General features: G+C 44.3%; 1 protein-coding gene across 10 annotated transcripts in view; it reads right to left on the bottom strand.

Annotated features, from left to right (window-relative positions):
* cadps2 (Ca++-dependent secretion activator 2) overlaps nucleotides 1–25,263 on the bottom strand; it is a 160,626-nt gene that overhangs the window by 11,026 nt on the left and 124,337 nt on the right. For 3 of the 10 annotated variants that reach the window (XM_037106757.1, XM_037106758.1, XM_037106765.1), the window contains 9 exons: nucleotides 21,229–21,370; nucleotides 19,097–19,216; nucleotides 17,713–17,742; nucleotides 14,585–14,740; nucleotides 14,281–14,428; nucleotides 10,693–10,707; nucleotides 7,796–7,870; nucleotides 7,070–7,153; nucleotides 6,828–6,860 (listed from right to left, as the gene is read on the bottom strand). In XM_037106757.1, the coding sequence (XP_036962652.1) occupies nucleotides 6,828–6,860; nucleotides 7,070–7,153; nucleotides 7,796–7,870; nucleotides 10,693–10,707; nucleotides 14,281–14,428; nucleotides 14,585–14,740; nucleotides 17,713–17,742; nucleotides 19,097–19,216; nucleotides 21,229–21,370 (803 nt within the window). The remainder of the gene's footprint in view (nucleotides 1–6,827; nucleotides 6,861–7,069; nucleotides 7,154–7,795; nucleotides 7,871–10,692; nucleotides 10,708–14,280; nucleotides 14,429–14,584; nucleotides 14,741–17,712; nucleotides 17,743–19,096; nucleotides 19,217–21,228; nucleotides 21,371–25,263) is intronic. The other 7 variants (XM_037106759.1, XM_037106761.1, XM_037106762.1 and 4 more) reach the window with 4 other exon arrangements.

The raw sequence follows: 25,263 nt of genomic DNA, 5'->3' as shown, positions 1-25,263 counted from the left end.
TGGGGTTCAGTATCTTGCTCAAGGACACTTGGACATGCAGCTGAGGGGAGCCGGGATGTGTGCAAAGAAATTATTTTCAAGTCAACATATTGCCATGACATGCAGACTTTTGTCTGAAAGTGACGCTACATTACATCCGACAAACTGTTACAGAAAGCTGGGATCTGTATTGATGAGAGTGGTGTTGGGGTGCCGAGTTGTACTGAAACACGGGGAAAGCGTCCGTTTGTCACGTATGTCTGATTTGTGACGGACGACTTTTTCATCCCGTCTTTCCGGCCGCGGCTATAAAAGCTTTTACCTTCCAGTTTACCGCCAACAATGATTCAAACACAGATTCTTTGGGTACAAACTTAAACACATCATTTATGTGAAAACATTCTGTAAATAACAAGTGTAAGTGATAAAACACATGTATGTTGAGCACAGAGTCAGTAATGTGAGCAATGACTCTGAGAGCACTTCCCTCACGGACACCAGCAGACTGTGTGTTTGTGTGTTTGTGGAGGATAACGCTGGTTTACACTCCAACAACACAGGGAACAAGTGTTCAGCGTCACCTGCTGCTTCCTGGGTGAAAAGAAGCAAAATAATCATCCAGCGTCTCCGTGTCGGGAGTAACAAGAAGCTGCTGGAGCTGCTACACCGGCGGAAACGTTAACTGCTGTGGCAGCAGCGGTTTGTGTGGCGGGGAGAGGCCAGAGGCAGGAGAAGTGGGTAAAACCCTTTTCATTCACACTCCCTGTTGTCAGGGGAGATTACAACTGTAATGCTTATTGTAATTGCTTTGACATCTTTCACACTCGTTTTCTCTGAGCCGGCATGCGTCGGCCCCGGGGGGGTTGTTGTTCTGCTACAGCGCCGCTGAGCATGGCACGTCAGGTCCCTCGTGGAAACACGAGGAAATGGAGCCTCAAGAAGCCCAGAAACCTTTTGGCTTCACTTAAAGGCAAGAGGCAGGCTGGAGACTGATTATAAATTTGGGACTGTAACCTTTTGTTTGTCCAAGAAAACACAAAACTAACACAAACTGTCACTGAAAAAAAAAAGGACTGGATGTCGACAGTGAACTCAATCGTCTTCTGTCACTTCCACCACGAGCGAGTGTCTGAATCTGGGTTTGTGATTTGGCAAGAAAAGAGGCAGCTGTGGGGAAGCGGACCAGACGGGTGGTTCACACACTGCTCCCGCTCTGAGACTGATACCGCCGCCCGGCCGCCGGGATGTAAAGATACATTAGTCCTGAACGTAACACATCACCGTCACGTTATCACAGCCAGCAGGGCTGCCAAACGGCCGACAGCTGCACCACTGGACCGACGTCTTCAAGGACACCAGGGGACGATGTTGTGGTGAAGTCCACTTCTGATCGCGGCTACCAAAACGGTAACGTCAGACATTAGATCCTGTAACCTCTCTGACTTTAAAGTCAAACACTTCCCGACAGAAGCGTTCTCATCAGCTGCTGCAGAGGCCTCGGACGGCGAGTGACAGACTGAGATCAGTCAGAGACGCTGTGATTCAGACAGACTGCTGGACAGAAACCAGGGGTTAAAGTGGGGTCACATGGCTGCGAGGGTTTCTGCTGTGTGTGTGTGTGTGTGTGTGTGTGTGTGTGTGTGTGTGTAGGAAGAGGAGGGGTGATGTGGGTGTTACACTCGACCAGAGAGAGAGGAGGCGTCAGGACCAGTGATTGACAGGCCTGTCGGATTCCCCATAATCCTCTGGAGCGAGTGGAGGAGCGAGAGCGCGGCAGAGCGAGTATCGCTGTCGCATGACGATTAGAAATCTTGACGAGAGTGCAGCACGTGTGTCTCGTCATGTTGCCTCTGATCGGTTCCAGCAGACGCTTCCACGTCACGTCCACATGAACGCAGATACATTTCAAACACGGGTTTGTTTTCTGTCCTCGCACTCGCTCGTCTGTCTATCACACAGATTTCAGTCACGTGAAGAAAAAGAACGTCTGAAGCAGGATGTTGATGACGGTGATCGCTTATAAATAAACTTAAACATGTGGATGAATACGCAGGTAGATAAATAAAGAAGTTATCATGATGTGATTAGACGAGCATGTGTCGCACCTGTTCTCCAGTTTTTCCACCATAGAAGAAGATGAGGATATAAAATAACTTAATTAAGAGCACATAAGTATCATATCATAAAAATGTGGTGGAGTGGAAGTTTGAAGTAACGGAAAATAGAAATACTCAAGTGTTCTCGTCTCATTAAATTTTCTTCCCCAAAACTACAAACTGCTCCTTTAATACTGACAAAATGTTCACAGTAGACATGATAATATATAATACAACAAGCAATTTCTTTCTCAAAAATTTCCATTTGCATTGTGATAAAATCTTGAACACTTTCCATCGTCTCGTTGTCTCCTGACGCAGCTCTACGCTGGTCGCCACCCGCCGTAAAAACACATGAAGAAGAAGAAGAAGAAGAAGAAGAAGAAGAAGACGCAGTAAATAGCTAACACGTTACTCTTAACGCAGAAGACTTCGTGGCAGTCGAGCTCGTTCTGGCGTCAGAGGGATGAACGGAGCTCGGCCTCTGACGCTGTATCCAGATTTTAACAATCAGCTCCACGCAAGCTGCTGCCGGCGCTGAATCAATAATAATAATAATGGTGTCGTAACATTACGGCCTCAGTCAGAATTATCATTCAGAAGAGGCGTTTCCATTTCCATCGACCTTCTTTTAAAATGCAATACTTCAACTTGTGCCTGAGAGACTCTCACGCTCTCTTTACTGAAGGTGAAGTGTGAGATCACCTGTTAAAAATGCCTCTGCGTGAGTGTGGACGGGGTGAAAGCAGGAGAGGAACCTGCGCTCAGACTGTTTGTGTGTGTCACTGGCAACATATTACTGCCCTTGTTGTCACTTGAGACATCAATTTCCCTCCGTTTCCACCCCCCTCCAGGCTTAGTCTCAATCATTTACCTCTCTTTTCTCTCGTTCTGACGAGCTGACAAAGCAGCGTGACAGATCGGAGACGCCGGCACAGTTCCAGCCACGGAGATTAAGACTTTAACACGAGAGGAAGAGAAAGGCGGAGAGAAAACACACATACAAGCGGCTCGGCGCTCTTGTCACGCTCTGCCCTCGCTGCCTGTTTTTGTCTCCATCACTGTTTCTTCACTTGTAGCCAAACACCAGTAATCCCCCTCCGCGCCGGGATAATGGCCGGCCCGGTTGCTCGTCAACACTTCACAACAACAAAAAAAAAAAAAAAAAGAAAAAATTGAGAGTGTAAAATTAGGAGCAGGTCGTGTTCGGATACAGACGGGGGGAGGGGTCGACGGTCTGAGGCGGTGGAGGGAGGAGAGGCTCGTTGATAATGAGCGGTTAGTGGGGGGAGGAGGAGGACGAGGGCGGTGAAATGCCAGGTAATTACACACCGCTGCTGGCCTCGTTTCCTGCCCTGGATTCATTTCACTTCTGCCAGGTGCATGTTGTGTTGTGTGTGTACAAATATGTCTGTTCGCATGTCATCGCATTAAAAAGTCCCGCTGTGATTATTAAAACGAGTGCTTGGACACAAACGCTCCGCCCATCCACAGTCAGCGCTCGTTCACATGATGCATCAATAAAGTTGTTTCTGTCGTCCCAGTTCAAAGAAATGACACACGGACTGATAAAACAATTAGTTACTGCGTCTTTAAATATCTCCTCTCGGAGCTTTGGGCCCCGGAAACGTTTTTTTTTTTTTTTTTTGCAGCGGCCCTGCAGGACCGCGTTGTGTTAGAGATGGTGAAGAGCCAGTGCTGACGATCGCTCGTCCAATGTTTGTGTTCCTGCGCTGCCAGTATGCATATGTCTGATACGAGCATGTGTGGCTGTCAGTCGCTGGTGTCTTGGCTGTTCAGGCGGGAGAATGTCGGACCTGCTGAACACGTGTGAGTCAGTGTGAGAAACACAGCGAGCGACTTCCAACCCTTCACAGTGTGAGGACGCCGACAGGACAATACGTCAGCACGAGTCCGGGAGCCGCACGGGAAGTTAAATTAAAGAAAGTGCGACTGTAACTTCTTGTTGTTTGATCCTGGTTAGTGTCAGAATCACTGCGACACCTGTACGACAGCATCCGATACGTATTTATTTAGCAGTTTCTAAAACCATAAGGGTCAAAACTTGATCAAGACTATAATAGGAACGGCTCAGAGGTGACGTTTAGATTTAATTACAATTAAAGCCGAAGATGTAAGCAGAATGAGAGCGTCTCCACTGTGAAGCTAATGTTTCGTTAGCTCACGTGAGCTCAGCCGAGGCTCCAGGACAAAACGTGTCACCTGCAGTTTGAGTTTCAGCTTTTGTAAGTGTCACACCGCTGGATATTTTTTAATGAGACATCGGGACAAATTCCAGCCGTGTGTGAGGCGACCGACGCTAAAGACAGTTTGAGTGTGATGCTGTTAGTTACATCGGCATCAGCAAATGCAGCAGAATTACGTTAAATATCAGCTTATTGAAAAGGGAGGTTGAGTTTACAGTCAGGTGGAAACCCTCCAGTTTGTGTTTAAGAGAGACAGAAGGTCCGTCCTCACCTGGAGTTCATCAAAGTTTAACGTCAACAGCCGTGAGAACATTTATCTTTATGTGTGAAACTATGAAGCTGCAGTTGTCAGAGAAATTTAAAAAAGCACAGATGAGCGCTGGACGGTGAAAGCTTCATGATGTCGTGACAAGATGGTGGGCGGAGCCGTCCGGTGGGTAGACGCAGAGGCCCCGCCCCCGCCTGGAAAAGAGGCTTACCTGCATCAGGTTCCCTCCACACAAAAGACCAAAAGACCAAGGTAGCGGTTACATTATAATTTCAGGGGTGGAGGCAGCTGAGGAGGAAGTCTGGACGGGAACCAGAGAGCATGATGGGAGATGGTGGGATGTACCGCGGCGGGAGCGAGGATTAAGGAGGTGGAGGTGAGACTGCTGAGCTGCTCTTTATCTCAGCTGGGTGATGAGTCAGTGTGGGATGTTCTCAGAGGATTCATCGGCCTGAACTCATTAATCATTCCCCTCATCACGCTTTCACAGATCATTGATTTTAATTTAGACGTTTGAACAACAAAAGGTTTCAACATAAGAACATATTTAACTTTTCTTTCAGTCTTCCAGACCTCGTCCTGTGTGAATGAGCCTGTGTGAGGACGACCTCACGCGTTCGTGCCTTCATGGACAAAATCACTCTCATGGTTGATGTTTGATGGATTAAGAGACCAAAAACACTCGATTAGGCTTTTTGAAACATCCTCATAGTAGCATGTTAGCAGCATGTTAGCAGAGCTGCTAATCGCTGCAGTTACGCACATAAAAATAAAAATGACGTGTCCTGGAGCTGCCGGATAAACATGGAGAACTAAAACGTTGAGGTGGGATTTGTTGTCTTTGGACAGAAGCAGGCGACCACTTTTCCTGTTTCCAATCTTTATGCTAAGCTAACAGCATTTTTACATAGGTGACTCCTTTCTCATAGCCACTGGACTGGTTTGCCTCTTTTTTTTCCCCCTCCAGTGTTGCAGTCGACATCACAAACACGGCAGAAAAACACTGCTCTCTGTCTTTAAATATCTTTTACTTTAGTCTCTCTTTCGATTTTCAGGTGCTGCTCGAGCAGAGACGGATGGAAAAGTGCTGACGAGCCAACATCCTGAACTTCGTCAGGTGTATCAGCACGTTTCCAGAACAGGTTTCAGGGAGAAAGATTGTGGTTCTGGAGAACAAACCAAACAGAGAGGTAGTCGCAGGTCTGTGACAGGACAGGAATGACTCCACACTCTTACTGTCCTGCTTCCTGCATCGTCACTACTCTCGTACACCGACGCCGAGGACTTTCTAAGGACGTTGGAAACATCTCCTAATTCTGCCAAAGAGGGCGACTGAAGCTGAGCTGGGGTGAGTCCACCGGTGAGCGTGATAGGTTGAGATACTCGTCAGTCAATCAAAATTGCACGAAGAGCATCGATGTCGCAAAATACAGGAGATGAATTTTTTTTCTAGTGGTCAAAAAACATTCAGAAAGATCAAATCTTTTTTTCATTCTGGGTGAATTTCTCCTCCGCAGTGTTTTTTTTTTTTCTCTGTTTGGATCGAAGCCTGAGAGGTTTGGAACAACTGATTTTATATCTTTAATCCCAGTGGGCGCTTTTAAAATCTGCCAGGATTCATATTAAAGAGACGGAAAATGTAAAACGTGCAAAAAACACAAACCACAGAGGAATTGTACTTTGTTAATTTCGAGCTGTTAATCGCTTTGGAGAGAACGAGAGGTCATCTCGTCTGTGTGAGATCTAATTCTGGAGATTAAACCTCTCTCTCCTTCACACCTTGCACGCCGCCAACCGTTAACGCCTCATCACCTCGACACTTTAACTCCTGCGTCGTACGCGTCCTCGTCCCCTCCTCCCGCTCGCTCGTTGCAGCCTCTGATCTTTGCCACGCCGCCGCCGTTCATTAACTGCTCGACACCCGAACGCTGCTGCCGCCCACAAAACCGACACTTCGGCAAAACACATCTCCAAGGACAAGAGTGCAATTAATTAGGCTTGTTGTGTGATCTTTGGCTCCGGCGCTGCAGATGGAATAAAAACCCTCTTTATGTTTCACACGTGTTTAAAACCGTATGATGGCAAACTTAAAAAAAAAAACAAAAAAAAAACAACAAGCACATGACTGAATGCAAAGAGCGGCCGCTTTGCATTCCCAGGCTGCTTCGTCCTCCTCCCGCCGCTCCGACTGTCTGCTGAATGGAAACACAAATTATGGAAACCGACTGTGACAGACGGAGTGAACAATAAAATCAGCAGGCAGATCGACGGACTCACGGGGACTTCCACATATTTGGCAGCTGCTTTCACCTTTCGGGGGAGGGGGAGGGGAGGAAGGAGGAGGAAGAGGAGGAGGAGAAGAAGGAGAAGAAGAAGAAGAAGAGGAAGAGGAAGAAGAAAGACACTGAAGTTCAGCTGGGAAGATCTGGTTTCCAGCAAATAACAGGTTGCCTGTGCGAGGCGGTGAAAGAAACAGCTCGGCGCTCTCTGTTTCCTGGAACAAAAACATGGCTACTCACTGTGAAAGAGAGGATCGAAGAGAAGAATGTGCCTTCGTCGTATCTGGAGAGCTTCGAGAGGACGCCGTCTAAAACAGCGGCAAACTGCAGACGGAGAGGACGAGACGCGACAACTGTTCAGACGAAGATGTTAGAAACTTTTCCTCAGTAAATGTTCTGACATTTTTATTTTATTGTGCCAGTGCAGTCAGAATATTTCAACTTGTTTCTATAATTTTTTCCATTTGTATGTTTTTGTATCATTCAGTGATTCTGCATTTCAGTAGGAAACATGTTGAAATATTCTCATGTCGTGTGTTTCAAAGTTAAACATCCATCATAGTTTCCAACAATCAAAACTGAGCCTCAAAAGAATTAGAATAAATATGTTAACTGTATCAAAAATAATGATGTTCATGTAATTAAGAAATAAGAATAACAGTTACCTTTTACAGAAATAATAATCATACAAAAAAAAGCAACATTTTGTTTTTAAAGATTCATTTTCCTCAAAAAGAAAAAGGGGCAAAAAAAGGAAATAAAGAAGAAATAAAATCCCTTAAATCTGAATTAAAGCGTGTTAAATCTGTCATTATCTAGAAGAATTAAGGATTAACTGCCCATCCAAACAAACAGGAACAAATAACAGATAACTGATGTAATCCAAAGAGAAAGAGCAGGAAAAAAGGAAAAAACAAAACATCAGAAAAATAAACTGATTTGATTGGAGGGGGAAAAGAGATTTACCTTTGAAACGAGGGAAGAAATCATGTCTTTGAACGCCTCGTCAATCAGAACATCTATTTTGGAGTGGTACTGTTGCTGCAGGGGGGAGGAGGAGGAGGAGGAGGAGGAGGAGGAGGAGGAGGAGGTGGGGAAGATGAGGAGCGATGGAGGGGGACAAAAAGCAATATTTTATTATTTTCAGAAAAACCGACGGGACACAAAGGCCAAAACTGACTCCTCGCCTCCCTGATACAGAACAACAGCATTGTCTGTGCTGTAAAAGACAGAAATAAAAACCTACAACACTCCACGTGAACACACACACACACACACACACACACACACACACACACACACACACACACACACACACACACACACACACACACCTCCTGACACCGGCGAGGCGTGAAAAACCTTCCCATCCGTGTAACGCCGCTGAGTTAAGCAGCTAATAGGACCATTATGCGGCTGACTGACATTCCCGTCCGCGCTGGAAAAGCGAAGGAATCTGAAGGATACTTTTTGTGCGGCTCCCCACAATTAGAGCAGCCTTGTATTTCTCTAAAGCACCGGTCCAGCTGCGAGGACCAAAGGCTCACACAAGATTCAATTAATCCGCCATTTCATGTCTCGTTTGGCCCCCCCTAAAAACATATTCATGGCACCTTTTCCCTTGAAGGAAGGAGGGAAAAAAAAGGCCGGGGCTGAGCGCTGAATGGCAGCAGCAGCAGGGGAGTTCATCTCTTGGCGACAATGCCCTTTCACTGGCCGTCTAAAGAACACCCAAATTAAAAATTTCAATCAACAAAGCGCACGGATCGCTGACAAATTGCGGGTCCAGGGAGGTCAGCGCCGCCAGCCCTAATTGTGTTTTTTTCCCTCCACAAGTCCGCAAAATGGCAGTTCTCTTTCAGCACGCCGAATCTTTTTGGCAAATCTTGAGAGCTTTTCTTTTTTTCTCTTTTTACCTCAATTAACATTGCTGCTTTTGCCTCCTTTATTTCTACAAAGGCCGACATAAAAAGCAGAGAGGAGCAGAAGAAATTGTTTGGTCTTTGCCATGTGCGCAGCAAAAAACTGAAAAGAACAATTATTGCTTTTAAAAACATTTATCTGGTCGTTGAGCTGCAGCCACCGCTGCTACTTCAGCTCACTGAGATGTTTTGGATTCTGAACTGGGTCACATTTTCAACATGACCCCCCCGACAAAACTATTTCAGTGACCTGAGCAACAAAACCACAACAGACTGATTAGCATTTTCATTGATTTCGGCTGATCACCCGGGTTTAACTGAGGTCTGCGAAATGAAAAATTCCTCGAAAGAAAGAATTTCTCGTCTGGATTAAACTGTCAAGTAGAAATGCTTCACAGTACGTCTGCTCGCTTCGCAGTTGAACTCCCGAGAAAAGTCTGGACGCCGTCTTCCCTAAAAACCCGAAACAAGAGGAGCAGCAGAATCTGTCGCTGAGGCGTCAGGTGTGTCCGAGCGCTTTGCTGCGGTTCAACACACTCGAACAGAAAACTGACCACGCCAAAGGTTTGGATCAAGTTTAGACTCTTCAAGACCCTCCAGACTGCTGGTCGGGGGTCGGAGGTAAGGACGCCTCATTCACAGCACCGACTAGCGAGAGAACACAAACGAGCACCAACTGAATCAGAGAAAATCTGTGGACGTGTTGGATCCTGTACATCAGTGTTTGAACTGTGGAGCAGCTAGAAGGCACTCAACAGATTATTCTTCAAAAACCAAAACCATCAACCATTATCTTTTTTGGATTCCAATGCTGCAGAGAACGACAGGTTAGAATCTGAGGAAAGGTCTCGTAATCTGCGGTTTTAAACATGTGTGGCTGAATGTAGTCAATAAAGTATATGAATAATTGAGCTTCTTGAATTTGTGCCCCAAAAATGCTGCTCGTAAATCCAGTACAGTCTCCAACAGTTCACCACCCAGAAGAAGAAAACAAGCAAAAAATAAAACTCTGAATCGATTGAAGATGACGCGTCCCTGAAAGAAACATCTAGATGGTTTTCAACTGATGCTGATGACACGATGCATTACATGAGTAAAGCTCGCTGAAGGTCCTGGAAACCACCAACAAACGTGGGATATCAGGTTCACATCACGTGCTTGTTGGTGGACTTTCACACCAGGAGGTGGAGGGAAAGGGTGAAGGTGTTTTCACTAAGTCTGTAGGAACATCTCCAGCCTTTCTTTGTGGCTGTTTCTCATGGTGAGTTTGACCATTCGATATTTAACAAGCCAACAAGACTGCAAAACTGCAGATGGTGGTTTGAGTCTGTGGAGACATTTCCAGATGTTTTAGTGGCGACAAAAAGCAGCTAATTTTCACGGGAAGGCCAGACGATCTCCAGCCGTTATCATGGCAACCAAAACAGATATTTTCAGCCAAACCATGAAGTGTTTTTCTGACTCTAACCAAGTGTTTTTTGTGCCTAAACCTCAGCAGAGCATAAGCACAGCGTGGTGACAAGTGACAGAAATACCAAATTGAACCACAACAAACATAAAGTCCAACATCGAGAGGCGTTAACACTGAACTTACCTGCAGTTTTTCAGAAACATACCTAGCCAACATTAACTCTGGTGATCAGGTTTGCCTGGAGAGGCCGAGCACTGTATGTTTTCTATTTTCTGCTGCTTCATCTAGACTTAATCAGCTGGACTGGGTGTGTTCAGCCAGTCAGGAGCTATTCAGGTGTTAGAAGAATGAAGTAAGCTTGAACATATGCAAGTGCTGAGACTCTCCAGGACCACAAGTCCACACCACTGTCTCGGATAAGGGATCAACTTTTACACAAAATGACTCACTGACGTCTCCTAACAGGTTTAATTGATATTTTGGTGGAGCTCAATGTGGAGAAGTGGCGATGAGGCGATGGAGGGACTTACCCATTGTTTGTCAATCTGGGATTCAAACAATGATGTGCGGGACACATGGACATGAGGGACACACGAGGACATGAGACAAAGAAAAGAGGGCAAACAGAGTCAACCAGACAAATTCCAAATCACATTAATGACATAAATACAATAATTCTTCATTCAAATACATAAAGGGAAAAGAAATTATCTTCACAAAAATGTCTTTCTGTAGTTTCACAACTTTTCATTCCCATTTCTATCACAAGTTTTGACCTTGAATCAAACACTTAAAAGTAATTTCATCCAACAAAAGACACACATCTTATTGTGACTCTCAGCAGTTGTCAGAATCACTCTCTGAGATATAAACCCAAACATCATCACTTTCAGCCTCCGTGGGTCCTGATGCGTCTCTGACGGTTGGCTGGAAAAAAAAAAAAAAAAAAAAAAAACAGGAACATGTAAAATCCAGCAGAAAGCCGGCGAGTTGTAAAACGTCTTTCTCCTTTTGAAAACTCCTCAGAAAGATGTCTTCGATCAAACACTCTGAACATTTAATCATCAAGGTTATTCAGATGGAGTTTTTAGGGCTGAGTGAACTTCAGCCCGACAGCCTGAATGAAGCATTTAACACAGACGGAGGTTTGTTGTGTTTGGAAACCCAAAACGGACTTCATGAAATCAGTTTAGGTTCCTTTATTAAGTGGACGGATACAAAATGCTCAAAGCATCTGTATTTGTTGACATCGCTATTCAAGATGTTAAATCTGTTTTTTTATATCACACACAGCATTCGTTCCTCTCAATCATCTTGTTCTTGGCTCATGCAGATATCTGATCCATCTGTTTTCTCAAAGCGGTTCCTTTGACTTCTGATCTCTCGTTGTTTCCATAGAACCAGAGTTAATCGGCGGCCATTTTTCTTCTGGAATCCCACTCCGGGTGTTCAGGTGTCGCACCGCTCCGTTCCAGGTTTACAAATCCTGTAAACGTTGTGAATCTGAGAACTGTTATCGCTCCGATGCTTCCTGACTGATCGAGCAACTGAAAAGGGTCATCGGACAGTGAGAGACGTCGGAGTCGTATCTCAAGATCAGACCACACACGTGATGACCTGTTAGCCTTCCGTAAGATAACAGCTAATGTTAGCATTCAGCCACTTCCTTTCTGCAGTGTGACGCAATACGACAGGACTAGGATTAATTAATTCTAGAAAACTGATGCACATCTTGTTTATGTTACGTCAGCTCGTAGTTTGTCAAATATGTTGTTTCACCTTGAAATATTCCCTGATGCTGATATTACACAGAAGGTGGTTTTATTCTAACTGAGCCACTGAAAGAAAATGGAAATATACCTTTTTATTTTTCCTCCTTTCTTCATGCATACTCTGTCTCTACATATTGTTTGTGATCTGTTTACCCATGACCCCTGATGCGGGCCACAAGCTGAGACGTGTTGGGCTCATAATGAGGTTCTTCAGTCTATACATGCTGTGAGTGTTCATTTTCCTGGGACATTTTGTGTACAATGTCAGACAGAATAACACTGAAGTGAGGTTCATCTGATGTAAACGCCTGAATCCAGTGTTGTGTTCAAGACCACCTAACCCGAGCCATCTTCACACAACTCTTGAATTACCACATATATTCAAGACCTATCGATATACTGGTTGGTCAGTATGATCAGCTGATATTGGCCTAAACAAACACTGAGGAGTTAAAGTTGTAGTCTGTAACTATTATTTTTTTTAATATTTCCTTAAATTGTCATTATATTCTGACAGAAGAATAAGACACAGGTCAGCTGTCTCTGGCTCCACCCAGTGGCTGTAACTTGGTTTGCAAGAATCCACCACTCCCTGATCAACACAACCAATCAGAGCCAAGGAGTGTGTCCCGTACATACGCTGCAGGTGCAGTGGATCTGCAGTGCTCTTACCTGGTCAGATACTCTTAAGCCAAAACTGTAAACACTGGAGGAGAACAGACAACAACAACAAAGCAGAAACATGCCCCACTCGTAAAGGCACATATCGCCATATGATGTTGCAGTCGAGCTACGTAGCTTGTTGCTAAATCTAGCTTGTTAGCTTGTATGCTAACTTCGGTGTTTAGCTTTTTCTTTATGGCTACTGGTTAGCAAAAGAGTCTTTCAAGTGACCGGGCAGTTATAACGTTAGTTTGTGTTCAGTGCGCTCTGAAGTGGTTGAACTGGTTTAGAGAAATAACGTTCCTCATGCTTCAGAAAGTCAGCATGGTGGTAAAAATCAACTCAGCATCTTTTGGAAACGTTACGTTTTCTAGGCGTCTCAAAGAAACCATCATTAAGTGGCGAGACCGTGTAACACAGTGATGTTCCTGCGGTCCAGCGTTCTCTTCATCGCAAACTGGACCCAGTGAAAGTGGTCTCGGGACCAAAACCGAACTCGAGTGCTACAACACTACTTCATTTTAAAGCCATTACACTGAGCACTCGACAATAAGTTTGTGATGCTTATGAGATGTAACGCTCCGTCCACTTTGAATAAATGTATTAAACTCAGCTCCATCTCGATCACGTACGACAGTAACATGCTGCATGTTTGTGTATTACTTCTGCTGTATTTGAATTTTAAAATCAACTAGATCTGTTCATCAAATAATAATTACAGCGCTAAACAAAAAGATCAATAAAGCTTTCATGTCTTTATGACGAGGCAGCGCTTTCCTGAATATATTGAAATCCTCCTCTTTCTTGTTGAAAGGAACGAATAAAACACCAGAAGCAGCTGTTTGTGCATGAAGCTGGTCTACAGAGCGTCTCTGTGCAGGGACATATTCAGTGTTTGTCAGCAGGAATAAATGGACACTTGCGATGTTTTCTAGTGGTGGAAGCTGCAGAAGAGAGGCAGCTGAAGGTTAAGAGAACAGCGAGCTTAGCTCTCTGTCAAGACTGCCGGCGGCCAAGGGTTTCGCTCTCAGCGACGCCAAGGCTGCCGCCTCACACAGGCTTCACGGTCATCCATTTAACAGCTCGTGTCGAGCGTTTGGCCGTTTCAAGTGAACACAAATACACCTGAACTCCGCGTCTGCTGGATGTTTGGAGGGAAACAGTTACGTTTTAGTGGCTGATCTGACAGTCTGACCTGACCCGTTTCAGTGTGAGGCTGAAAATAAAAGACGACGGATGTTTTTAAAAGCTCGCACACGACGACTCTCTGAAAAATACAAACATCCATTGTAAGTGGTTTCTTCAGACTCTTCTTTTTCAGAAGAAAACAAAAATCCGGCAGTGTGCAGATCCTTCTCTTCTCTCAGGTTATTTCTAGAAGTGAGTTTTAGTTTTGTGAAACGAGACAGAACAAAAGATGAATACGGGTGAAATTAGTTCATTTCAGTTGAATTGCTGCAATTAAAGAGATTCAATTCTGGTTGACTTGGAAACTGAGAATTTGCTCACTTGACTGAACAATCCTCCCATCACAGATAACAACTTGATTCAAATTAATGTTTGTTTGCAGATGTGCTGCAGATGACAGGGCTGTAATACAAAGGTATAAAACATAATGACCCTGTGATGATGTCACATCCCTGACGTGGCGGCGTGTGATCAGTCACGTGACCGTCAGCTCACCTCCTGCCCGGTGTCCAGCACGCAGAGTTTGGAGCACTGCTTCTTGGCGTCCATCAGCACGTTGAACATGGTGCAGACTGACAGCGGCACCCTGAAGTCCGTCGACTTACTCGCTTTCTGCATTTTGGAATCGAATGCAGATTTTGTTCTGTGGGACAAGAAAAAACAAAAGAAGGTATTTGTAGTATTAAAAGGGCTTCCTGTGGTCGCTGTGCGGCACAAGAATAAAGACAAAGACAGAGCGAGATGGATCCAGACAGATGTGGAAGGTTCTGATCCGGCTGTGGTGACCTCTCAGTCTGACCTCTTGACGCAGGCCTCCATCATGTCGCTGGCCATCAGTTTGAGTCTCTGCTCCAGATGTTTGGCGAACTCGGGCTCCGGCCAGTGGAGGTCCAGCACGAACATCTGCAGAGCATCCAGCTTCCAGAACAAATCCTCGGAGGTGGCCGAGCCGTTACTGCAGGGAGGATGAAGAGCGTGAACAACTGACAACAACACACACACACTTCAGCATGAACTGTAACTCTGTGTGAGGATCTCTACTCTCACTTTTAATGGTCGATCTTATAATTTACTGCTGGGAGTTCTCCAAACCATCAGTCAGTTTTCAGATCGATGTCCTTCAGTATTTACACGTGGAGCAAAGTGATGGAAACTACAAACTACAACTACAGAAAACCTAAATATGAGAGTGTGAGCTGTTGATACAAATACTACAATAATACATAATAATAGTAGAAGTACTGTTTCATTGTCTTTACTCCAGTAAAGTAACAGAGTTCAGGCTCTGACATGGACTCAGATTATCAGAGTAAAAAGTCTCTGAAGGACATTTGTGGTCAAAGCTAACTGAAGCTCACGTCATATTAATAGAATGTGAGGAGGAACTCGTGCAAGTTCACTTATTTATGTCACATAAATAAAAAAGAGCATCACAAGAAGGACGTCTGAAGGAAAGTCCACCCAACCGCCTCCTGACTCGATCTTTACATGACTAGAAGGTTACAGCGTCAAGATTTTGTAGCCTCGGATCGTCCAGGCTGCTGCGTTTGACGCATCAGCAGAGAGAAGTGGCTGCTGCAGTAACTCACAAAATGGTTCAAGATGGTTTCACAGTATCAGCGAGTGTGCACAATCATCTGATGATACTTTACAATATCTGTCTCACTGAAGAGCACAAAAACCCCTGAAAAGGTTTTCTGCACGCGGCGCCGGAGTCACAGAATTTGAGACTAACTGAGATGAAAAAAGTACAAAGAGTACAGCAAGAATTGAGAAAATAAATCAGGCTACTGAAGGGAAAAAAAAATGTTGAGCAGGTATGATCTTGTTTCCTCTCGCGTAGACGAGTTTCTCAGTAATCTGCCCTGAGAGGACTAACGCGGAGTGTGTTCAGGTTGTGGCGAGCGTCTTCAACAGGTTTTTGGTGGTGTTGGTGCAGAGCTGTGTGCCTTCAGTCAGTAAACACAGCACCAAGGCTTGAAACAGAGACAGATGGACGTCTCCCCGCCTTCTCCCCTGCGCACAGGTTACACAGCAACACATGGCAACGCTCGCCGCCACCGACATCCAAGTGTACAGCGCCCGGCTAGAATGACAGCCACAGGAGGATGGAGGAGGAGGAGGGGGGGGGTTAAAACAAGCGCCACTCACTCCCTCACTTTTCTCACTTCGCCTTTAAAAGACTGTTACCTTAACAAGTGGCGCACAGGAATAAACGCTTTGGGCTGAGTCCGTGGTGCAATTAAACGCTCGGCGGCTATCCCCCTCATGTCTAATTAGCGGTGCTCTTCTCTGAGCGCGCTCCGCCCCGCTCCCCGGGGAACGGGACGATCCCACTCGCCCGTCTGTGCTCGCTAATGAAGTGCCAGCTCTCTTTTTTTTTCTTTTTTTTTGTCATTCTCTCTTTTTTTCATCGGATCGAGGAGGGCCAAGTGAAGTGAGGTAGAGGAACAGTGTGGTCTGTGTTGTGGGAAAGGCTGGGGGAGTCGCAGCGAGGAGCCTTTTTAAGAAACTCAGCCTCCCGGTTGAGCGTCGGCGGCCCCGACTGCCACGGATCAGACCTCCGAAATCTCACTGATGTTACAGCTGAAACTGACATGTTTCTGTTTTAACAACGAATAACGAATAATAATAGTAATAAAGTATTTGTACTTTGTGTATGAGGTACTTGAGTATTTATTTCTCTGGCAACTTTTGACTCCTGCTCTCTACAACTGAACACAAATATCTGAACTTTCTCCTCCTCACACTCTCAAAACAGGCTCATGTCTTTAGTTTGATGTGTTTGAGGTCATCGCACGCCGCCTTCCCGACGTCACCAGACTGATTTCAGACGAGACAAAGCCGTAAGAAGCCGTAAACAGACAGAGAGGGAGGCTGGAATGTGGAGAAAAGGCGTGTTAGTGTCTCGTATCTGCAGAGAGTTTCTGATTTTCTCTCTTTGTTGCTGCTCGGGACGCTTTACCAACCCAACATGTGTCTGTTTGACGTCCTGGGAATGAGACTCAACAATCAACTGTCTTTGTGGTGCGTTCAGGAGCAGCTGGGACAAATCCTACTGATTCTACCTTTAACTTTAATAGTCTTTGAATTCTATTAATATGACGTGAGCTTCAGTTAGCTTTGAGCACAAATGTCCTTCAGAGGGAGACTTTTTACTCTGATACTCTGAGTCCATGTCAGAGCCTGAACTCTGTTACTGTACTGGAGGAAACAAGCTGGATCAGAACTTCTACTAATGTACAATCCAGAGAGCGTTCAGAGGTTCAGCACAGAGATATAAAAAGGAAGTATACGACTATACTTGTTACTCTTTAACTTTTAAAAATGTATCATTAAGAATAACAAACATGATGTGTGATTTAAATACATTTTGCGATCATTTACTGATTTCAGGAGCATGTTTATCTTTATTGTATTTCTTTTGAATTCATTACTATAAACAGAGGGATGTGAGTCAGGAGAATGTGAATCTGATGAAGTTGATTTTCCTACATCCCAAAATTTAATACACATTTTAGCAAATGTTGCTATGAGGATTCATGTATTTGTCGACTTGAGAAGTCCTGACAGATGCTTTTTTTTCCTTTTGTCATATTTTGTCTTTAAATGTTACGACTTGTGATGAGTTATGTGAACTTGTGCGATGCTGCTCTAAGAATCGCGACACAATCAGCTCACAAGCTGCTTAAATGTAAAACGTAATTGATAGGCCGTTTCCTTTGGTTCCTGGTGAGCAAAGACAACATTTAAAATCAATACTACCTTAAAAACAGGGGAGAAACTGCTGTAAACGGTGAAAGCTGAGGGACAGACGGTGATTTTCTTTATTTTGCTTTGTTTTGTTTCGGAGGGGAGAGCAGCGGGGAGAGAGTTTTCTGATAAAAGCTTTCACATATTCGAAAAAAGCAGAACGTCTCAACTTACAAGATGTCGGGCAGATTTATTCCTTGCAAGCTGCGATAGAAAACGGCGGTGTTATCGTCATTACTTCACTGATGGCAACATGCACACAGCACAGCACAGCGACTCGTGACACGTTACAAAATCTTCACCAACGCGTCTCTGAGGAGCGATCACATGCAGGCGGCACCCCGCTGACAAAAGAGCCACAGTGTCACAGAAACAATTTGAAACCACAAAGCTGCCTCTCATGCCGAGCCCGGCTCATTCACACGAGCAGATTCTCTTCAGTTCAGTCTCAGAGACCAGGACTGACCGGCATGATGGAGTTTTTGGTGGTTTTCAGTAACTTAAATGTGAGCAAGGCTTCATGCAGAGGAGGAAAAGGAAAAAAAAAAAAAAAGGAGTGGAGTTGTGACTTCTGCGTTTCTTGATCAAACAATGCACAAAGGACAGACGGGATGACGGAGATCTTCATCCACACCTGAGCCCCGAAAACCCAAAGACCCACCTGATGCAGACTGACTTTACTTGATTCACACTTTCAAAATTAAAACCTTTGATATTAGTCCGTTCTCCACTGATCTACTCTAAGATCCACCGTGAGGACAATCAGGTAAGTATTCAATTGCAAGTCATCAATAATCGAGCTGTTCCTGATTTGATCCTCAGTCTTTCTGTAATTAACTAATCATTAACTAGTAAGTAGCTACCATATAATACATAGCTAGTTACTCATTACTAATAGTTAACAAGCAGTTAGTTACTCATTCGTTACCTGGTAACTACTTCCAATTTTTGCAGATTGTAAATTGTGAAGTAACAGAGAGAAATGTTGTCATTCGGGACGAACCGAGTGGCTGTCTTAAGGTTCAGACCCGGAGAAGTTAACAGATCAAGAGATTAAAGACTCATTTATGCTCCTTTTTTTGAACGGAAATAGACAAATCGGGTTTAAAAAGATCTTGCTCTGGGCTCTTCTAGACTTTCCGAACATTATCAGAACACACGGCTCAACTTCTGACAGGGAAACGAGTCATTTTGTGGGGTTGTGATGCTCAAAAAAAAAAGTAGTTTTGGGCCCCAGTGCATCATGGGAGCCTCTTCCTCTCCTCAACATGTTCAGACATTTTTTAAAACGTCTTCTTCCTCTTCTGATGGTGTCTATCTCGAGCTTGCACTGCTACACTACCACCCAGCACGACTACTAGAGGTGCTGCTCCTCTGTTCTGTATTCGTAAGCTTTTAAAGAAAACCTGCAGAAATATGAGTCTGAGCATAAATGAGCCTTTACTCAGCACCTTTCTATTGTCTCTGGGTCTGTTCGGGATCAGGTCTGGGTGGATATATTTGATGGATATCCTCTTGGATTCATGCGAGTCTCGTCTACACCTCCCATGATACATACGTGTTCTCACACAGCGGTCCCATCCACGCCGGCGCCGAGAAGCTGGGCATCTGAGGCAGCGTGAGAGGGAGGCTGGGGACTTTGGGAAGAGGAACGCTCGCTAGATTGTTAGTTAACGACCTGCCGGGTTAACGTCAGCGGCGAGGTCAATCGATGGAGTGAAAGGAAAATGTTAAAAGGACAAAAGAGAGAGAAGAAAATGTGACAGTGACAGTGGGCGTTCTTCAGCACAGCACACAAACAGAAGAACAGTAAGTATAATAGAAGCCACTCGTCCTGCCTGCATTAATTGATCAATAGCACATACCAATAAAACACAGAAAAGTCAGCGCTTCCTTCTATTCATTCTGTTTTCTTTCACAAGGTTTTTTTTTTGTGGGCATGCCGCTCTCACTACATTGTTCCCGTGTCCTTGCTGTGTGTTTTGCTGCGTCTGCCTCCTTTTGTTTCTCGGCCGTCCTGCTCCGCTCGGCGCTGCCGCCTTTGGTTTGTTTCGTTTCCTTCATCTTTTATTGTTTCTCTTACATTCACACAGCTGCCAGTATCACACACAAGCGACAAACCATCGCCGCCGAGAGTCAACAGAAGGTAAAAAGATAATGAACGACAACTGAACTGACGGGGTCGTCCGCAGGGTGAGAGGACAATTCTCTCAGATAAAGACTGTTTGATAAATAAAGTGTTGGAAAACATTTCTGCACCAACAGACTTTATTTATCGACAGAAGCGATTCACCGTGCTTAAAGACAATCACGCGCTTTGTGTCTGGATCCAGGGTCAACGTCGTGAAAATACCTTTAATGTGTCTTATAAATATGGAGAAAACAAACAGACTGTTGTTTTACTTCATTTACTCTTTCATGACGTCTTTTCAGATTGTGTCGCTCATCTTTAATATGCTGTCGTTGTGCCTTTCATGCCTTATTCAGAGCTGCATGCGTCAAACTGTCCTGACCTGTCAAACAAATCAGGTATCCACATTTTTCTGCCATATCAAAGTAATCAAACTGACAAAACCAAAATCAACCAAATTAAAATGAAACGAGCCGACACTTAGGCCGGGAGTGCAATTACACTCGACGTCTAGAATCTGAAGGGCGACGTGCGTCCTCGTCTCGAAACATCATCACGAGTTGACGACGACATCGTTCTGCACTGTTCAGGTTCTTTTCACCCTCAACACGGTTAGTAACAATCAGAATACACACCTGCTTCATGACCGATCTCTCCACGAGTTAACTGCTGTGTCTCAGTTCAGGGTCTGTGTCCTCTGAAGGACCTGGTCTTTCTGGTCTTTGAAGGCGAGTCCTTCAGAGACCTTGTTAACCTGGTCAGCTGTAGTTAAATGTGACGGTCGAGCCTTTGGAGCATTTCCTGGTTGCATCACCAGATGTTTTACCCTTACGTCACGATTTCTGCCGCCCAGGCCCAAGAAAGTGACTATCTACGCTACGCAATGTCGCCATTTTCTCTCTTTCTTCTTTTTCGGGCACGCAAAGAATCCTGGGATATGTGAGACCACGAAGGATCGTAGCGGTGCGTTCTCCAAAAACACGGAAAAGAAGGAGCACCTGGAGGAGCCTTCAGATGGGAACAGACTTCATGCAGCGTTGTGATGTATTTGGTCTTCAAATGCTCCTCTGAAGGATGCAGACACAGGAAATGTCTCCCTACGTTCAGCTCAGTTGAAATGACATTTTTGAGCTTCTGTCCATCAGTTCATCCCGGAATCTGTTTGCACTTTCTGTTCTATCGACGATCATCTGGGCCTCTGTTAGCCGTCACCGCTCTGTGAGCTCAGTGTCCACAACGAGCCGTGTCGGATCATTTTATTTTTAGGATTTCATAAAAGTGGCAGGAAGTTCTGGACTATTTAGAAGACTAGAAGACAAATGTTCAAATGATAACCTGATAATCTAGATGACTGAACGTCAGTGTAAAGCAGAACGTAACTACATACTGCTGCAGCAACGTTTATATGCAGCACAGACATTAAACGATGGACCATCTCCAACTGTGATCCTGCAAGGCTGGATGATTCTTTAGTATTTCAGGAGCCATGCAGTGTGCAGGACGTCTGAAGCTAACGCTAACCGCTCAGGCTGGCGGGGAACAGGTGGGCGGGCTCTTACTTGACTGACTGCCAGGTCTCCTGCTCGAAGCCGCGGTGGATGGACTGAGCGATGGATGACTCCATCAGGTCGATGTAGCGCACCACCAGGGGGACGTAGAGGTCCTGAAGGTGTTTGTGGAACGTCCCATTGCACAGGTGAGCTGTAGGGGGAGACAAAGCAGAAACAAGACCAGTTTAGCCAAGTTAACACCGTTTTTAAACCATTTTCAGTAAAACTAAAACTGACAAATATGTCCACAAATAATGTTTTATGTCTCCATGTCCTCTTTATTATTTTCTTATTAAAGTAGGAGAGCTCAAGACACTCGCTTAAATCTGTGGCAGCTGTATTTCTCTCAGTCATTAGCTTAGCTTCCTTGGCTAGTCGACCAACGTTGTTCCGGACACGAGGACACTTTTAAACCCGACATGGGGAGACAGGTTCCTGTCAGAGTGACAGTGGTGGTGAGCTAACACGCTACAGCAGTAAGCTAACACGCTACAGTGGTGAGCTAACACGCTAAAGCAGTAAGCTAACACGCTACAGTGGTGAGATAACACGCTACAGCAGTAAGCTAACACGCTACAGTGGTGAGATAACACGCTACAGCAGTAAGCTAACACGCTACAGTGGTGAGATAACACGCTACAGCAGTAAGCTAACACGCTACAGCAGTAAGCTAACACGCTACAGCGGTGAGCTAACACGCTACAGTGGTAAGCTAACACGCTACTGCTGCATTATGACATCACTAAGGCAACAACTACATCATCGTCCATCACGATGTCATCTGGGACTGACCTGCAGAAGTGTTGCGCTCTTTGTGTGGAGCTAAGCTAACTATTTGCAAACTATGAAACATCTCATCTTACTCAATAACTGTATTTCCCAAAATGTTGATGTTTTCTTGTAAAGCTGCAGTTTCTATATAATGACGTTCACACACTTTACTGTACATTGTTATATGCTGTTTGCTGTTTCAAAGTCAACTTTATTGTCAATTCTGCAGCATGTACAGGACAAGCAGAGAATCGAAATTTCGTTACTCTCAACCTCTAGTGACTTAACATATAGAAAAGAATAAACATGTATAAATATATAGAAAAATAGAAAAATAAATAGACAACTGTACAATTTGACATTATGAATGACATAAATAGACAAGGCAAGTAACAGTAGTGCAAATGTAAACGTGAATGTAAACATTGTAAACAGTCAGCGTGACAATGTCCTCACGCACAAAGCAGCTCCACAAATAAATGTTTTCCCATTTCGGTGTTGAGGAACTTGGTCTGACCTCAACCCTCATCCGACAGCTTTGAGATGAATTGGATCTGAACATTACAAGTCGAGCAGAAACTAGAATCTGTGCTGTTCTTGCAGGATCTATTGTGTCTGCACAGGTGTTCCCGATATTGTGACACCCTCAACCCGATCCGTCCTTGTAGGATTGAGAGAGAGACAGTAAAACAGACAGATAAACCCTGAGGGACGCTAACGGTCCACAGGAGGAGAGACAAAGACGGAGAGCGGTGGTGAGAAAGCGAGCAGGCTGGTCTCTCAGGACTTCATTAGTTTTAATTCCTCTCGCTCTGCTCCGTCATGATTAACACTAGCCTTTTGGCCCCTCCAGAGAGATAAACCAGCCTTCCCTCGCAACTGCTCGCCTTCACATGCTGACAATCAAGTGAGCATTTAAATAATCTACAGAACTACCGAGAGATAAATACACTTGTTGAGGACGATGCACAATGAGGCGGTGAGATATCGAGTCACCTGAGATCAGCCGACCGCCGGTCGCAGTTTTGTCGATTTCTCTGAAACGTTTTGAATATTTAAAAAAAAAAACAAAAAACAAAAAAAAAACGGCGTGTGAACAATTAGAACAAGTCAAGGACTGTTCATATTTGTATCGCTGTGAGGTTCAGGGAAGGCAACTTTCAAATCGACTTCATTATCCTCTGAAGCTTCTTTTTTTTCTTACTTGCCGACTGGGACTGAAACTGAAACGAATCCCTCTCGCTTCAGTCATAATTATCAAAGAGGGACAGCCTCATTTGTGCAAACAGTCAAATCTATGATTCCGCTCTTTATGTGCTGCGACTCCGTCTATTGCCTCATTACGCCTCAATTTAAGTTGACTCATGTTGTGACACTTGGAATAATTACGGCATTAACTGAGGATGGTAATTAGAAAAAATATAAAAGATACGAGCCACGGAAAAAAAAAGAGAGATTTGTGGCTTCTTCACATAATGAAATGCTGAGTTTTTTTGTTCCTAACAGTGCCCTTGGGCTGTCTGTCTATCTGCCTGCCTGTCTGTTACTGTATTCGAGGTACTTTGGCATCGGCCATGTTAAATAACGCCTCGCATCTCGCCAAATCTCTGCTGGCGCCGAGACAAAGCCGAAGGAGGGCTTGGAAAGAGGAAACAATGAGCCGAGATTCTTCCTCCAGCAGTCGGTGGAAATCTAAACAGTGAGACGCAGTTTTGTCACAGAATAAAATACAAACACAAAAACCTGAAACGCTGCGGTAAGATTCTGATATTTGTCATACTTCAATCTAAAGTTTCCAACATTATTTATTTATTTATTTTTTTTCTTTTCGCACCGTCGCACATTACAAAAAAGAAAATAATAAATAAGTGGGTGGATAAAAAAACATTCCTTATTCCTGAAATCATGTTGGATGTTGTTCTGTGGACGAGGTCCAGAAGAACGGTTCACGATTCATGAATTCACAAAATAGACGGTGAAGTGGAAACATTAAAGTTAATCTGCTGCCGAACACTCATTTATTCACAGCTTCCATCTTTTATCAGTTGAAGAACGTCAGCGAAGACCGACTGCTTGATTTCTGGTTATTTTATTCACAACTTTCCTTTATTTCAATGTTTTTATTGTTTTTTTTTTCTAGTGAAAAGCACTTTGAATCATCTGTGAGGGTTCAGGTCCTCAGTGTGTCAGGTGTTACATGCTGCCCGGCTCTGTGGACTGAGACCAAAGTGGATAAAAACATAAAAAAAGACCAACTTCACTGAACAAACCTGTCCGGTTGTAAGGACACAGGGAGCTTCAGCTGCCACGCCTTGAACATTTATTATCATGAGCCAAATTGTTTGGTCAGTGTTCACGTCGTTAAGTACAATATAACCAGACTAGAAGAACATCTTTCCAATTCAATGTCCCTCCAGAGTTACAGTGTCAAAATTATGTTTTCCATACAGTTAACAGCCGTAAGCCTCCGGGTCCATTAGTCCACGGTGGAGGAGTGAGGCCAGTTTATACACTATTAACACTATATATATATATATATATATATATATATATATATATATATATATATATATATATATATATATATATATATATATATATATATATATATATATATATATATATATATATATATATTCTGTTATTCTCCAGCCCTGTAAGAGGTCCATCACCTAGTATCAACTGCTGTGGCTCAAACGGTCTGTTCCAAGTTCAGAATTTCCCCTATTACTTTTTCACCTTCTTCTGCCAGAAGACGTAAATCAGGACATTCCTGAAAAAAGTGTGAAATGATCTCTATTACTTTCCGACAGAGGGAAGCAGAGTTACTGTCGTAGGTGGATATCACTGTCACTCACTCGTTTGTTCTTTTAAGGAAAATCTACATTTGTTTTGTGTCATGGAGGTTTGGAGGGTTTAAATAATGTTTCAGGATTTTCTGCTTCTTCTCTTATTTTCCAGGTGTTTTCCACACACCTGCATCTCTTTGGTCATTGTCGAGGTGCAGGTTGAACTGTGTCGTGCTGCGCAGTGAGATCCATCATCGTTACTCACCCTGTACTCAGAAATAATTGATTTAAATGTTCACATGGAGCGAGAGAGGAGGCTGACGTCCCCTGCAGCTACCTGCCGACAGGTAGACGGGTCAGGGGCAGCAGATCGTGTCCCTCTACCTGCCTCGACAGTTTTCTCCTCCGCTCGTGTTAATTACTTCTCTGCCTGAGCGTGCGAGGTGTCGTTAACCTCGTCTCTTAACAAGCCTTGTTTTCTTTA

Source organism: Acanthopagrus latus, chromosome 8 (assembly GCF_904848185.1).
Source record: "Acanthopagrus latus isolate v.2019 chromosome 8, fAcaLat1.1, whole genome shotgun sequence".
Lineage (NCBI taxonomy): Eukaryota > Metazoa > Chordata > Actinopteri > Spariformes > Sparidae > Acanthopagrus > Acanthopagrus latus.
Note: the sequence above shows the minus strand (reverse complement) of the source record. Positions and strands in the feature narration are given on the sequence as shown.